The sequence below is a fragment of the Pieris brassicae genome, chromosome 5 (assembly GCF_905147105.1).
Source record: "Pieris brassicae chromosome 5, ilPieBrab1.1, whole genome shotgun sequence".
NCBI lineage: Eukaryota > Metazoa > Arthropoda > Insecta > Lepidoptera > Pieridae > Pieris > Pieris brassicae.
The window spans coordinates 17,601,437-17,618,511 of record NC_059669.1 but is presented as its reverse complement, the minus strand read 5'-3'; the positions used below and the strand labels follow the sequence as shown (position 1 = coordinate 17,618,511).

The window sequence follows — 17,075 nt, the reverse complement described above, 5'->3', positions numbered from 1 at the left end:
TTATGAAGTTTTGTATCAGTCGCATAAATAAGTAAGCAATGCAAAACAGTGTTTTGCATTGCTTACTTGTTCCATCTCGACGAATTATGTTCAAAATGTGATTTACAGTTTAGTTAGTTAGTTTAGTTTTGTTCATGCGAAAAACTAAACCAAGTAATGGCACTAAGGGAACGGCATTATAAATTCTGAACATACATTAAAATTTTATATTTCTTTATCTGTTTTATAATGAGTCACAACACATGCCGTCGGTTTTTTGGGTCTAAGGCAAGCCGGTTTCCTGACAATGTTTTCCTTAACCGTTTGAACGAATATTAAATGCGCACATAGAATGAAAGTCAATTGACTTACAGCCCGGAATCGAACCTACGACCTCAGGGTTGTGTCTCTCAACATAAGGGTATACACAATAATGACCTTTTAAGCAATTCTCTCTATATTAATCTAATATTAATATGCGATTGCGTTATCATGTAAAGTTTTTTAAATTACTACATTTAGCGCAAAGGAAGTCCAACATTTCTAAACTTAACGAATCTTCGGGAGATGTTTGAAAGTTTTATATGGCCTCCGCGGCGTAAGCTTTTCATTTTATTCATATGCTTTCCGGGTGTTGCAATATTTCTAAGAGCTTAACTTCAAATCGAAGCTAACTTTGACTTACTCAAGCTCGGAAGTCTGAAGTTATTTGCTGAAAATCTTGTAGTATTTTTATTTAGGTCATATTTCAATCCCATATTTGCGGAATATGAAATACAATTTTGTGTTTGTCCACGACTTCCTACTTGAGACACGACCGACTTTGTCTCTATAGTTTATTTTTTTTAATGAGTTTTTAACCTCTAAAGAATAAACAAAGCCTTTATTTATATAAGCTTGTCAATGCTTCGGCACACTGATACGTTTCTACAAGAAAAATAATAATAAAAAATATTTAATGTGGCAAGCACTTATATAAATAATCATAACAAAGACGAAGAGTTTGTATCTCTTCTATTCTCTTCTCTTTCTATCTATCAAAAATTAAACCAAAAAATTTAATCATAATAACTAAAGGATAAAGGCTGAGGGGGAGGAACTATGGATATCCAGACCTAGTTTGTATTATGCACGTGAATACGTAAGCTAAACCCGACTAAGCGATATAAAATTATAATCTTATAAATCTCGGATCTAACCCACACTGTAATATGAGAATCTGTAACATGTATCTCCTGTATTCATTTGTATCTACATATCACGCTTCTTTAACTTTATATAGAAGGCTTAAAGAAAACAGTATTAGTTTTGGGTGGAATGATATAGCCCTTATGATTATATATAGCATACAGTATGCTGCACACTCAGCATCGAATCCACTCCATACTTACTAAGTATTACTACGTCACAAAAAAGATAACAATTGTTATGCATAAAACTTCCATGACTAACCAAAATTCATGCACTAGAATGTTCTAGTATTTATTATTTTTTATACAACGAGCAGAAGGGAATTGCAAAGGTAATTATTCCAATAGCGACTGTAACAATAAACGGTCAATAGTACCAATAAAGTTGTTAAACCCTATTACTGGATTTTATTGAAAAAGTTTGTGTTCCGTATAGCGGAGCGCCACCGCTTGGGAGTTAAATTTAAACTAAATTTTATTGAAGTTTTATTGCCATACAACAAATACAGCGCAAATAAAACAATATGGAAACAGTAAAACATAAAAAGTAATGATGTTTTAAGAATGTTTTACAAAGCTTGTACTTTAATTTATTGCGCTACGTGCATAGTGTGTCTAAATTGATGTATGATAATGAATATTCCAACATTTTCTTTCCTATAATTGCCCTGCAACGTTGGAACCTTACAAGTTCTTATCATAAAGAAAGTGGTAGGTTTTCTGAAAGCCAACATCAAGTCATATAGGAATTTTGTAGTTAATAAAACCTTAAAAATATATTATCATAGTTAATATTTGACTGTTATTCGCAATACAAAACAAAGAACACAAACGAAATTATTTAACAAAAAACTTGTAGTTATTTTAGTTACCCACCTAAACCGAAACATAGGTCCTCAATCTGATATAGAAATTAGCTGTAATAACTAATTACACTACATATATTTTTCATGAGAACCTTATATGAATAAGTTTTTTAGCCATTTCATTATAATCATCAAGACTATATTTTTGCAATGCCTATTTTGAGGGCAATCGTTAAAGTTTAACACGAAATTGTTTCAGTTAAAAACGTTTTAGTGTAATGTTAAAGTATGAATTTCCAATTAAAATTAACGAGTGAGTCGGCCCCTTAATGGGCAGTCTTTAGTTACTGTAATGAGGCCTATATAAATTTCATGTGTGCCTTAAGAGGGTAAATCTGTGACTGATAATTTAGAATTTAGCAAGCTAGCAGAGGTTGACTTCATTTTAAACAAAATAATTATTTTCAGCGCAAACTTCATTGTCCTCACTAAAAACGAAGGAGACGACGACATAAATTGCAAATTGACATATGCCAATATTTTGAGCTATAGTAGAGGTTCGGCGGGTGCTAGACTTTTGGCCGTGGTTACACAGAGATACAGGAACATTTCTTCAGCTTGATTTGCTCCAAATCACAACCTGTCTACGGCTTCGGATTCCGGTCTGCGCTCCTCATAAATTTCCCTATGGCAGTGTTGTCGATAAGCAAGTATATCACGGACTGTCATGCCAAAAAAGTGCAGACCGCTTCTCGACACATGCCGCACTTAACGATATCATACGCCGGCCCCTTGCCACCGTCAACGTGCCAAGTCTACTTGAGCCGACTGGTATTGCAAGAGGCGATGGCAAGTGACCGGACGGTATGTGTTTGATTCCATGGAAAATGGGCCGGGTGCTGGTTTGGGATGCAACCTGTTCAGACACGCTGGCCCCTATACATCTACATGGAACCAACAACAGAGCTGGTGCAACTTGTGAAGCGGCTGAAAAAGCTAAAGCATGCAAATACTATATAATATAATATAATATATAAATACATAATACTGGAGTCTAGGCTCCGAATATGATTTTCTCTCATTTGGTATCGAGACTTGGTCCGTGGGGTCCTAGCGCTATAAGGAAATAGCAAAACGTTAATCGACATCACAGGAGACCCAAGAGCTGGCTATCTAGGACAAAGAAGTCTAGCTATTCAAAGAGGGAACGCTGACCGAATCTTCGGAACCTTGCCTAAGGGTCACTTTTAATAATATATTTTAGTTATTATATTTTAAGGTTAGTTGTTGTCTTTTGCTATATTATTTTATGTTAGCTGTAGGGTACGTACGTACTGTATATACTTTAAATGATAAAAATTAAAAATTAATAAAATATGTTTATTATGGAACATAAGATACATGTATCACTTATTCCACGTCATTAATTTTGAATAGGTAGACATCCCTACTCATCGGCAAAGAAGACAGGGATGTAGGCTGAGACAAAAAGTCGGCGAAAAAAACTCTCGATACTCTTTTAAAATAGCAAATAACTAAGTCTTTTAATAATTTCACTAATTTACAAGAGTTTTAGGTAATAAAATTTAATCATATATCATTCTAAAATCCTATTTTTTAAATACATAACTGGACAGACCTATCACCTAAATATTGTACACCAATAATTATAATAATATTGTAATGAATATCGACGCTTAGTGGACGGAAAATATGTGTCCAATTTCTGTTCCTCCGTCACATAATTGTTTGTATTTCTTTAAATATATATTCTAATTCATGTATAGATACCGAGCAAATTTTAACTTTCTAAATGCAAAGCGACCCTCACCCTAGGTGTTCAAATTTCAGCTGTTCACCAAATGACTTTTATGAGCACAATCAATATTTATTCATACGGCGAAGGCCAAATGAAAGCAATAAGGAGACATGTGTCTCAATTTGAGACCCATAAACGTTTGAAGCTCCGCAGGATTGATAACGTAAGTGATCAAAATAATTATACTTTATATAATTTGCTTGAGAGAGGCATATTAGCTAATTTTTGCATAGCTTATAGTTTTTAGATTCAATTTTCGTGTTCTCTATATGAACTATTTGCAAGGCGGCGTCTGCTGGGAAATCTCAAAGAGGAATTGTTTCGAAATGACTCGCTTCAAAGTTTAGTGTTCTCTAGAGGACATATTAAGATTATATAATAACTTCAATTTTTAAATGTTAAGCTTTTCGCATAACTTTATTATTATAAGTTATTGGATCTAAAGGTTATAGTTACTTCCTAATAATGCATCTCTTTGTCTACCTTCTTACATATACGAAACCCAACCAGATCTAACCCTTAATATATAGAATTTATTATAATTTATTTATTCATAACACATTTTCCATGAAATTATTAAACGTTAATTAAATAAAACAAAGCGTAATATGAGAGACTAAAGACTAAACATATTATTTGTTATTTTCTTTACGTTTGTTTTGTTATGTTTATATATATTTTTTTCGTTTCGTTATGTTGTTCTTTTTATTTTATAGATATTTATTTAAACATTCTGAATCTAATGCTATGAATCTCCGCTCACTGCTGCGATTTACCAAGTTTAAAGATGTTTTTTGCTCGTATATCATAAAATCTTGGAACTTGATAATAATAAAATAATATCGAGACTATAAATCAAATAAAACTGATTATTGCGAAAACCGGACAATCATTGAATTATGATTAATAGGGCGGAAGTAAGAGGGGAATATATCAACCCTGGCTGCCTTCCAAGATCTTACGACCCACTAAAATATGTTGTAAGAGCACATAATATACGCTAATATGAGTTCCGACAAACGGAATGGAAATATCAAAAACTAGGATTGAGTTCGCTGAGTATAACGTTTATTGAATCGTAAAATGGTTATGGTACTAATATTAATAAGTTTTTGGGATAGATTTATGGATATTTTATCTGCGCACAATTTTGTTACGCTTTAAGAGGTCGCCTCCATCTGTAATATTTGTCTATGAAGTTACAGAGTGATGTTATAAGGGCAATACAGATTATAGATTTATTTTACCTGTAGTCTTTAGAAACAGGTGCCTCTACCACTATTGTTATAGAGTGTCACTTTTTTTAATGCGAGCAAGCTCATGGACATATGTACGTATAATATTAATCTGTTAATATAAGTCGTCGTCATGCATAAGACTGTAAACATATTTGATACCTCAATTTACTCGAGTCCATTAATGACCTTACTCCCTTCAGTATAAATATAATGAAAAACTCAACGGTCTTAAAGGAATCCTCTTAAATTTCCACAATACTTAGCGGTAAATTCCTAAATCGAGTTTAATCCTGAGCAGTATCATTAAGACGGTGTATATCACATTAAGACTCTTTAAGTTATTACTTCGTACCCAAGTTGCCACAAACAATCAAATTAACGTACCAATTAGAGACCATATTCTGTATCTAATCTTGGTCCTAAGCCACTGGCTGGATAGCAAGCTAATCAAATGCTAAGATAACAAATATACATTTCAGAAGTTGGAAAATATAAATCGAGCTATAGTTGAAATCTAGATACATTTTAAGGAAATTTCAATCTAGCTGTATGTTTATTTTGTCATGGTTTTATAATATACGTGTTATGTATTAATAACAGTTCTAATGTAACTAAACTATAGCGGGCACACGAAAGTACGCCAGTGACATTTTTAGTTTTTTTATTTAGGGACGTCTAAAGTGAAACCAATAATTTTTCGCAAAAAATAATACCGTCCTGGGTGTATGTTGTTATATGTGCTGTATGCATAAATCAGCATTGGTTTTAACCCATATAATCAACAGTAAAGCATACTAAAAATAAATAATAAACACATTATTGCAATTTAAAAAATACGTTTTCGCGCGCTTTTCGCTTAATATTTGACATATACCTAAAAGCTGTTTGTATCAGGTCTACGCCACATCCAGCTTCCAAGTGTAAGATTAACGGTAACTGTCTGGATGCATCCCGACTCCAGGCTTCAGACCTCGGTCCCGCCACTTTGTGTTATTACCCCTTAATCGAATTTTATTGCGATCTAATAATGGGAAGTGTTCTTGAGACATCCAATTTCTTTGTAGAATTCTTATCAAGCGTCTATTCGAAAAATATGAAATAAATATCGATTATACCATAAACAAAATTTTATTGTTAAACATTATACAAAATAGTTATACACAATTATGCTACAAATGACTCTAAAGCTAAATTGTTGGATACTTAATTATATTTGTAAAACAGCTGTATGCGTTAATAAAAATAAATATATACAAGATAATATTCATATACAAAAATATAGCAACATCTCAATACTGAACTTGCTAACTTACATACTACATTTAGTATGCCTAAGTTCCTAATAAAGCTAACGTTACTAAAAACATCGTTACACGTAAATGCTGAATATTTTAACCTATTTTGCACAGTTGTATATTTGGTCTAACGTGGGACAACAATTGATTGTCAATTATTTCGAACAATTTCCTGCTTTTGAATTTACGTCTGATTTTTGGATTTGCATTTGAAACAGAAAATAGCTGCTATTTAGCATATGTTCACTGTATTTTTGCGGCAATAACAACTCTTTGCTGATTCAGTATTTTAATTTCTAAATTCTAACTGCACTTCGGGAGTCAGAACCATTTTTTTTTCTTTAACTTCCCAATATATTAATACAATTTTTTTTAGAGGCCTTTCTTACCTAGACTTAGAAATCCTACCCGGCTGATACTTGATATCTGACCTCTGGCTGCGGGTCAAGGTCGTCATCGACGGAGCATGTTCCCGTGAACGCTGGGGTTCCACAAAGCGGTATCCTATCCTGGACCCTGTTATTCTGCATATCAATGATACATTGCAATTTAACAACATTCATTACTATACGGACGACAGCACTGAGGATACTCTTTACACAGGCCGGGCAGGTATTTCTCGGGCAGTTGTCGATGAGTACCGGAACAAACTTGTGTCTGAAGTCGAAACTCTACTACGTGGAGACTCGGGCTCGGATTCGGGTAGACTGAATGTAGTCCAATTTAATCTAAAGAAGATACAAGTTTCACTGTCATTTGGAAGGAAAGGATAAGTTAGCCTCTAAGAAGCTCGGTGTGCTCTCCAAGGCGAAACGGTACTTCACTCCGGGCCACCGCTTGCAACTCCATAAAGCGCAAATTCGGCCCCACAAGTAGTGTACTGTTTTCACCTCTCAGTGGTATCTCCCCGGTACCAGCTCCTTCCACTTAGCCGAATAGTCTATCTGCATCTTCTACCGCATTTACCATGAAGGGTGTTCAGAGGAGTTGTTCGGACTAATACCTGCAGCTGAGTTTCATCATCGGACGTTAAGGTAGAATACAAAATACCATCCGTATCACCTCGACATCCGTCGTTCCACAACTGCCAGCGTTTATTAAGGCATTTTTGGCCGTGAAGCACCACTATGTGGAACCAGCAGTCTTCTGAAGTATTTCCGAACCAATTCGACTAAGGATTCATCAATAAAAGTGCCCAGCAATTCTTAAAAGGCCGGCAACGCACTTGCGAGCCTTCTGGCAATGTGAGTGAGGCGAAGGTATCACTGAACATCAGGTGAGCCTCCTGCCCGTTAGCCTCGTGTTGAATAAAATGCTATAAGCCCCTATTCTTATCACTCTAACGCGACGAAAGATTATTTAACTAAGTAAGGCTTATAAGTATTTATTGACAAATAATTATAATTCTATAATAATCTCTGTAGAACAATACAAACACTTGTTTGTAATTGGTAAAACGAACGACGGATCGTGTCGCGTGTCTAGAAATGAACAGAGATTAATTTTAGAATTCATTCAAGGTCACAAGCGAAACGCGTCATAATTTCCATCATTTCGTCTTTTGTATTAATTGCTATCCACCTTAATACTGGAAGTAAATAATTAAAACTGCATTCGGTGTCACAGAACGGTGACATAGTACCTGAATTAAACTTCTTCTGTTTCGGTAAATAGTAAACAGTTGTGTGCCTATTCATAATATTATTAATTTATTTCTAACATATAATTTTATTCCACTATACATTTGTTAATTACCGCCAGCTTCTAAACGGTATTTAAGAAGACACTCCCCCCACTCACTCGCGACACACTCTTCTGCTATTTTTAATTCTGATATCATGGGCTCCTCCTTTTCATCTTCTTTTCTATAAAAAGGTTTCAGAAATTGTTACACATAGTTAAAATACTAATAGCGCTACAAACCTTGGTCTTGGTAAGATTTCTGTTTCTGTTTCAGTCGACCGAATTTAGAAGTATGTAATAAAAATACTTACACCTCTAGGTTCTCTCTCTGTTCTTCCTGTTGATCATTTTGCACTTCAGAGCATGTGAAAACCGAATCTAAAAATATATTTGATATACATACAAAAAAACAAATAGATAGGTGAATTAATTTTAGTTCTTTAATAAAGATAACACACGTAAAATGAATTTAATTACTATATTTCATCAAAACACATTAAATAGTCTTAATTAATGTTGAAATTGAATTAAAAATATACCTTCTTGAGAACATTCAGCCCCAACTAAAGGAAAGACGTTTAAGAGTCTGACTTGTAACAAGGCGAAAGGTTTCATCTCGTTTAGATTCATTTGGTAGAAGGGCGACTCCTTGTTGAATGAACCCACAGCCACGCGACTCACGACATCACGCGGCTGAGTTATCGATGGGACAGACTAAAGAAAAATATAAACTGTTTGTATTGATTGAGATATTGTTTTTAAATTTTCGCCTTCAGGCAAGGCACTCTTTCATACTACGTTGTAAGACAACGTGTTCACATGTTTTTCTCAAGTAATTTTCTTTATTTGGTAAATTCCACAATCTCGTTTGACAAAAATATATCCATATAATGGATTAGCGAGATATCTCGCCATTTTAGTTATGAATATATTATGATCGATTTTTTTAGTAAAGGACAGTTTTGTAGGTTTAGGCCTTTAAAAACAGAGGAACAAGAACAAGTTGTGTTGATCATAATGTTAGTATACATATTTTCTATAGCGTTTTATACGAAAATAAAAATACTGTCTTTAAAGCAAATGGAATATGGAATAAAATGGAAAATTTTTGGCATTTAAAAAAAATAACCATACCTCATAAGAGACTCCATCCATAGTCCCCGCATCCCACGGAAAGAGTGGAATCTCAGATTCCTTCAACCATCCAATGTTAGTGCAAAGTTCAAATTTGTATGCTCCAAGAAACCAATCTGGAGATGGCTTTATTGCTACTACCAATGAGAATAGGTGGTGAACATTATCCACACGAAATAAAGAATGGGATGGTTCACCCATATCTGGGTGAAAACGACGTTTCCCTATTATCAGGGTCCTTGTACCGTTTAGAGGCGACATCTGGAATGTAAATTTTTATCTTTTTTTATACTACAGGAGCCAAAAGGGCAGAAGTCTCATCTGATGTTAAGTAGTACCGCCGCCCGTAGACACTCACAATGCCAAGAGGCTAGCAAGTGCGTTGCCGGTATTATAGGATTTCATACGCCCTTATCATTATCCTTAAAGGACCCTAAGTCAAGTTGGTTCGGAAATACTTCAGTGGGCAACTGATGATGTTTACTCCGATCAAATAAACTCAGAATTTTTTAAACATATACGTGTTATGTATCCTATGTTAAACATTTATCATTTCTAATAACGCTGTATGAACTTACAGAATCAATAATTTCCCTTTCAATTAAACTTATATCCGCTTCCTCTGCCAATTTTTGTAGCCCCGGCGATGCTTGATCTCCAGGTTGCCAAATTGTGTGAGAAAAAGAATGGGAGGCTCCCACTAAATGACTATAACCATTGTCATCTGGCTTGCTTGGGTAGTAGCGTGGATGAGTCATTCTCGACCAGCGTCCGTTGAAAATAACCTAAATTACAATCCTTATTAATCCTATATCTAATGTTAAATGTTACATCCAGTCTGTATATGAAGCAGTAAAGTAGTTAAATCAGAGAGTTAATTGAATATCTAGACAGTTAATTAAAAATCGATATTCAATCAAGTCCCTAAAGTTCCGTCAGACAAGTGAGTAAACGAAACGTTTATCGAGTTTCTTAAACGTTCCTAGGCAACAAGACTAACATAACCTAACCATATACAATAAAGCAAACCACGGAATTTCCAAGCTCTCAGTTCTTCACGATCACAACGAAATAACACTAACAAATGAAATAATCATGGCGGAATCTTGTTTTGCCGTCTTGTTTTACATTGTTAATCAACACCCTGGCTTTCGGTCAGGTCAGGTACAAACAGTTAAACATTTTCGACGCTGCTTTATTTAAATCAAAATGCTAGCGACTTGATTAAATATCGACCTCTAATTAACTGTCTAGAGATTCAATTCACTCTCTGATTTAACTACTTTACTGCGACATATACACTGCTTTGATTATATTTAAAAGTTTTGGTCTTCGTTATGTGAAATGTAAGAGACTAAAGAATAAAGGTTCGTCCTTTATTCGTCTAAATTCGTTTCGAAATTCAAAGTTAATATCATCATAAACAATGTTTATATTCAAAGACTATACAATATAATTTAAGAATCTATCAACATGAAAATACCTAATTATAATTAACACATTAACTGTATAAAGATGTAATAAGAACAGTTTTGCAATTGAAAATCGAGACAATGATTGTGATAGTACAATGATTTAAAGTAACAAACTTTGATTTCCGTTCTGCGCTTAAATAACTTTAAGAAGTAGGTAAGTGCTTACTCAAACTTGTAATTACTTTTTCATTCAAAGGATTTCAGCTGAAGCATTTTTAAACAAAAGATTACGGAACAAAAATTATTAAAACGAGCAAATATTACAAAGTTATTTATCTTAATCACTCCTAACTAGAATGATACTGATAATTTAAGGCATTTATTAATTAATATTAATGATCCATTAAAATCACTCTCTAAGTCTCTTTAACCGACTCAAAAGGAAGACTTTTCGATGCCGTACTTATTAGGTATCTAGAACATATTTAGATTTTATTATTTGAGACAGACTATGTTTTGGTTCCCGCGTACGTAATCGAGATGGTTCATCTAGGGACTTGACTCTCAAACTTGTTTAATTACTAACCTTACATAACCTATCATTTTGGTAGCTTTTAACAGATTCCAAAAATGATATCCTCTTCTGTTTTATTTGTTTTGATGATTTAAATTTTACTCTACATTTAAACGGAAACATTAAGAGAGGTTTCATACTGTAATCCTTATGACAATTTTGCAAATACCTCATATTGTGCCTCACTGCACAAATTACAATTTGGTTCAGGAGAATAGGGAGGGCTATCCAGGGGTCGGCGATCATCCTTCTCCAAGGTGATGGTAAGGTTTTCTCCTACGTGCCAAACTTCTTTATTCTCTGCCACCATAGCGCGAAGTCTAACTGTCTGTCTTCGTGCATTTTGTTTCGGTGATACCCAGTGAATCTAAGATTTAAAAGTATTAACATAAGTATTTTATAAAGAAAGGAAGTTTTAACATCCGTAAGGTCGTAGGTTTGAACCCGGCTCTGCACCAATGGACTTTCTGTCTATGTTCCAATTAAGATTCGCTCGAACGGTGAAGGAAACCGGCATGCCTATTAGATTGACAAATGATCATGAAACAGACATCTGATGCCCAGACCTAAAAAGTCACTGTTTTTTATTTATTATTTTATAAAGACAAGTGCTTTGAGATGACACACACATAATATTTATTCAAAAGACGTATTCAGTGAAGCTTACCAGACGTACATCTGTAGATTTAAATATCTATGTACGCATTATTTATACACTATGTGAACACCTAACAAGATTCGTAGCACTCATTTGTTTCTCAAAACCTATTTACATGTGTAACGTTTTGACCGGTTAAGTTTTATGATAAGCCTTTACCAGCCTCTTAAGAAGCATATTTGAATTCAATAGTTGTATCTGGTCTCTATTTAACCCCTTCAGCGAGGCTGGAGAGGGCGCAAATAAAGTTTTTATACCATTTATCCTTTAAAAATTATAAATGTGCAATTTTAAGTAATATGAGAATAAGTGATTTTTTTATAACTTGGAATCTCTGAGCGTTAGTAGAGGAAACGTCGACTTGCTATTTAAAGTAATTAACGGAATTGTAAAACCCAAGAATTTTAGAACGTTTATCCATACGAGTTCATCGGGAGCCGTTTATACAATCGAAGATGATTTCACATTCCAGATTGTCAAACAAACGTTGGCAGAAACTCTCCAATGAATAGGTTATGTCGCTACCATAATGACTTCATGGTTGTCTTGCCTCAGTAGAAGGTAGAATTAAAACACAACGGATAATTTCGTTTCTTGTTTCATAGTTTAAATCTTTTCATATAATATGTTATTTATGACTACTTACGAAAAACTTTTGTTTTGGCTGCTTGTGAATGAATAAATTTGAAGAATTTTTATATAAAGGTGTTGAGACCTTTGAACACTTTTTAATTTCATTTTCAGAAAACCGGCGTAAAGTGATACAAAAGGTTCGCCTTCTTGTACTCGCGTTTCGTGCGGTGAGAAAGATTCCCGGAGCTTAATTATCGGTCTCGGGGCAAACGGAGCAATCCAACAAAGGCACCCCCATCCACACTCGCCGTGGACTTCACAAATATTAGGGGGCTCAACTCCAACATCCACGCTGTCCACTATCATTTAGAGACTGCGAAGCCAGCCTTGCTCTTTCTTACCGAGACTCAGATTTCCACCCCAGCTGATACTTCTTACCTCTCCTACCCGGGGTACAAATTGGAACATTCATTTGTGCCGCGGGCTGGAGTTTGCGCGTACGTCCGAGAGGATATCTGTTCTCGTCGCCTCGGGACGCTTGAAGGAAGGGACCTATCTAACCTCTGGCTGCGCGTAGACTGCGATGACCATCCGCGATTCTACGCATGCCTGTATAGGTCCCATAGCAGAAATACCGAAACTGACCGACTCATTGAGCACATCCAAATGGCTACAGTTTCCCTGCTCGAAAGGATTCCGCTGAAATCGTGATACTTGGCGATTTTAACGCCCACCATGCCGATTGGCTCGGCTCTGAAACCACCGATCACGCGGGAAGATCCTTTCACGACTTTGCTTTAGCCTACGACTTGACGCAAATGGTCCCTGCGATTACGCGAATACCAGATGTGATGGTCATAAACCTTCTTTGTTGGACCTTCTGCTGACTTCACATCCGGAGACCCACCAAGTCTCTGTTGACCCGCCATTGGGTTCATCAGATCATTGTGTAGTACGGAGCATTGTGCCGCTCACGCGCCGTTTACGGCCTAGCTTTGCGGGCTGTCGCCGTGTGTGGCACTATAAGTCAGCAGATTGGGACGGGATGCGGTCTTTTTTTGCGCCCTACCCTTGGGGGCCCATTTGCTTTTCGTTGAGTACTCCGGATGCCGTCGCTGACTCTGTCGCTGATGTGGTCCTGCAGGGCATGGAACTTTTTATTCCATTCTCTGCGGTGCCGGTCGGTGGCAAGTCCCAGCCTTGGTTTAGGCGTTCGTGCAAAGAGGCTTTGCGCCGTAAGCGTGAATGCTTTAAAGCCTGGGCAGAAGCGGTGACATCCTGTGATGCGGCTATCGGCGAACATAAAAAAGCATACAATTCAGCCTCTAGGTCCTTCAAACGGGAAATCGCTAAGGCAAAGTCAGAGCATATTGCCAGGTTTGGTGAGAAATTGGCCCACCTTCCTTCGTGAACTCGAGCCTTCTGGTCTCTTGCCAAAGCTGTCCAAGGGAATTTCTGTCAGCCCTCTATTCCACCACTGCATAGGGAGGATGACTCACTGGCCCATACTGCAAAAGAGAAGGCCGATCTTCTAGGCTGTCTCTGCGTCGAACTCAACTTTGGATGATCAGGGGAAGGAACCACCGACATTATTGCGGTGTGATACTACGATGCCTGAAGTTACATTCCGGCAACGTGCTATCCGTAAACATTTATTTTACCTGGATATCCATAAGTCGAGCGGGCCTGATGGCATCCCCCCGTAATTGTGCTGCGTACTTGTGCTCCTGAGTTGGCTTCGGTCCTAACGCGCCTTTTCCGGTACCTGTACTCCCTCAACACTGTTCCGAAGTGCTGGAAGACAGCTTTGATACAACCGATCCCTAAAAAAGGCGATCGCTCTGATCCGTCCAACTATCGCCCAATCGCAATAACCTCCTTGTTCTCCAAAATAATGGAAACCATTATTAACGGCCAGCTCTTGAGGTATCTAGAGGGCAGCCAGCTGATTAGCGATTCTCAGTACGGCTTTTGTCGTGGTCGCTCAGCTGTTGACCTCCTTGTATACCTTACACATAGGTGGGCAGAGGCAATTGAGTCCAAGGGGGAGGCGCTGGCGGTAAGTTTGGACATAGCGAAAGCCTTCGATCGGGTGTGGCATAGAGCACTGCTCTCGAAGCTTCCAGCCTATGGGCTCCCCGAGAAATTATGCAACTGGATTTCCAGCTTTCTCGCTGATCGGAGCATTAAGGTCGTCATCGACGGAGCATGCTCCGACCTTAAACCCGTCAATGCTGGTGTCCCACAAGGCTGTGTCCTATCCCCGACCCTGTTTATTCTGCATATTAATGATATGTTGCAACTTAGCAACCTTCATTGCTATGCGGACGACAGCACTGGGGATACTTTTTACACGGGCCGGGCAGGTATTTCTCGGGCTGTTGTTGATGAGGGCCAGAACAAACTTGTATCTGAAGTCGAAACTCTTTTACGTGGAGTCTCGGACTGGGGTAGACTAAATCTAGTCCAATTTAACCCCAAGAAGACACAAGTATGCGCGTTTTCCGCTAAAAAAACTCCCTTTGTCGCTACTCCCCTCTTTGAAGGCACTCTCCTTAAAGCCTCAGCTAACATCGGAATATTGGGCGTTGACATATCGAATATCGTCCAGTTTCACGGTCATTTGGAAGGGAAGGCTAAATTAGCTTCCAAAAAGCTTGGTGTACTCAGCAAGGTGAGACGGTACTTCACTCCGGGCCACCGCTTGCAACTCTATAAGGCGCAAATTCGGCCCCACATGGAATACTGTTCTCACCTCTGGGCGGTACCTCCCCAGTACCAGCTCCTTCCACTAGACCGTATTCAACGAAGAGCGGTTCGAATCGTCGACGACCAAGCTGAGTTTCATTATCGGACGTCAAGGCAAAATAAAAAATACCACCCGTATCACCTCGACGTCCGTCGTTCCACAACTGAGCGTTTTCTAAGGCAGTTTTTGCCGCGCACCACCACTATGTGGAACCAGCTGCCCACTGAAGTATTTCCGAACCAATTCGACTTAGGGTCCTTCAAGAAAAGAGCGTACCAATTCTTGAAAGGCCGGCAACGCACTTGCGAGCCTTCTGGCAATGTGAGTGTCCATGGGTGGCGGTATCACTTCACATCAGGTGAGCCTCTTGCCCGTTTGCCTGCTATTACATTAAAAAAAATTACGCAATACAGCTTTCTTTCAGATTATCTGGACTATTCATTTTATATTTTTAGTTAGAGGTTACAATTCATCATTTTATTTATTAAATTTAATAGTACTTACCTCAACTTTATATTTATCAGAGTTATCAGTATTTTCTACAGAATTATAGCATCTCTCACTATATCGGGACTGCTTGTTCGTGTCAATTGTTTTGAGGCTGCCTACGTCCACCAATTTCGGATCATACTCCGGATTAGTATCCATCTCTGGATCCTCTACCGTTATCATGAACCATCGAAAAGGACGCGTCGCGTTGTTTGTTGTTAATTTCACTGAAATCAGTTTTGTAAGGCTCTATACTATTTATCTATATATAAATTGCTATCGGACTATTTCTTAAGTAAGTTTTCTGCTAATATCATTTGTTCAACTACCTTTATACTAATTTCGATTGTACATTATTTTAACATTACAATTTATTACCGATTATAAAATGTTTTAACATCGTAAATAATGAACTCCTAAGATTTAAAATCAGGGGAGACATAAGTTTAGATGAATAAAAAATGTTATTGCTTAATAAAGTTAAAGGTATCTGAAGTACAGAAAACATCAAAAAACCACTACGGGGTTTAACCTAAGTGCCTAAAGGGTTACACCACATTACAAATATGAACCCTTATAAAAATAAAGAGTTAAAAAGAAATGCAATTAATACGAATTTACATCTTTTAATAACACGTAAGATTCGAAACAAAATTATAAAGACCTACAAACGTATGTCTGATCCGGTCGGTAGATGTTGGTATCATTCCCTTTGGTGCTGATACTCATACGATAGATTCCCATATTGTCTGACGGAGTAATTACAGTTGCTTGCGGTGGAGTCTGGTCGCATCTTTGTTTTTGGCTTCTTGATAGAACCAGCAGAGATAAGAGTATACATAATCTATAATTTACATATATGTCAAGAATTTGCTATGGTGTGCGCCATAAGCCTTGAAAATATACTAACAATTGTTATTAGTTAAAATAATAAAGTTCACAAAATAATAAAAGTTAAAATAATAAAGTGCGAAGCATGGAATCTGTACTGTTTCAACAGGAATGCCCTAGCGGCTAGGGCGAGATCTAGTATATCATAGCATAGCATTTGAAAACACTTGGTACTGATTATAGCCGCAAATTGTAGGTGTCGCTACAAACTAATATTTAAACAAAATTCTAACAGATTTGATTTAAAAAACCTAAAACTTTTTAAATTTGTATCAAATCGAGTAGCATGCAGCTATTAAATATGTTAGGGTTAATTAGAATTAGTTAAAACTTAGATTAAGATTAGGTATTAGACAGTTGTTTATTCACAATACCGAAATGACAAATACATACACTTTAAACATACTTCTTCAGCATTAATGGTATTCTTAAAGGATTGCTATTATGCAGAAACGGTAAGTTAAGTAATTGTTTGCACTGCACAGTTTATTGTGTATTTACTATAATTATGGAAAGCTTAATTGGAATAGATTTGGTTATCGCGTCGTCTTCCGAGCGTGGCTTGATCTAAATAAGCCAGCA

The 17,075-nt window shown here is 36.8% G+C and overlaps 1 protein-coding gene across 4 annotated transcripts; it reads right to left on the bottom strand.

Annotated features, from left to right (window-relative positions):
* Positions 1-6,218: 6,218 nt before the first annotated feature.
* Positions 6,219-17,055, bottom strand: LOC123710367 (spondin-2-like). Of its 4 annotated transcripts, none has more exons than XM_045662202.1 (9): positions 16,887-17,055; positions 16,271-16,446; positions 15,618-15,829; positions 11,303-11,500; positions 9,723-9,929; positions 9,145-9,405; positions 8,550-8,724; positions 8,322-8,388; positions 6,219-8,192 (listed from the first exon to the last, which is right to left on the bottom strand). In XM_045662202.1, the coding sequence occupies exons 1-9, from the start codon at positions 16,895-16,897 to the stop codon at positions 8,075-8,077; spliced, it is 1,425 nt and encodes a 474-aa protein (XP_045518158.1). In that variant the 5' UTR covers positions 16,898-17,055; the 3' UTR covers positions 6,219-8,074. The 4 variants fall into 4 exon arrangements, with proteins under 4 accessions (XP_045518158.1, XP_045518159.1, XP_045518161.1 ...); XM_045662203.1 differs by having other exon boundaries at positions 16,900-17,055; XM_045662205.1 differs by lacking the exon at positions 16,271-16,446.
* Between the last annotated feature and the right edge of the window lie 20 nt (positions 17,056-17,075).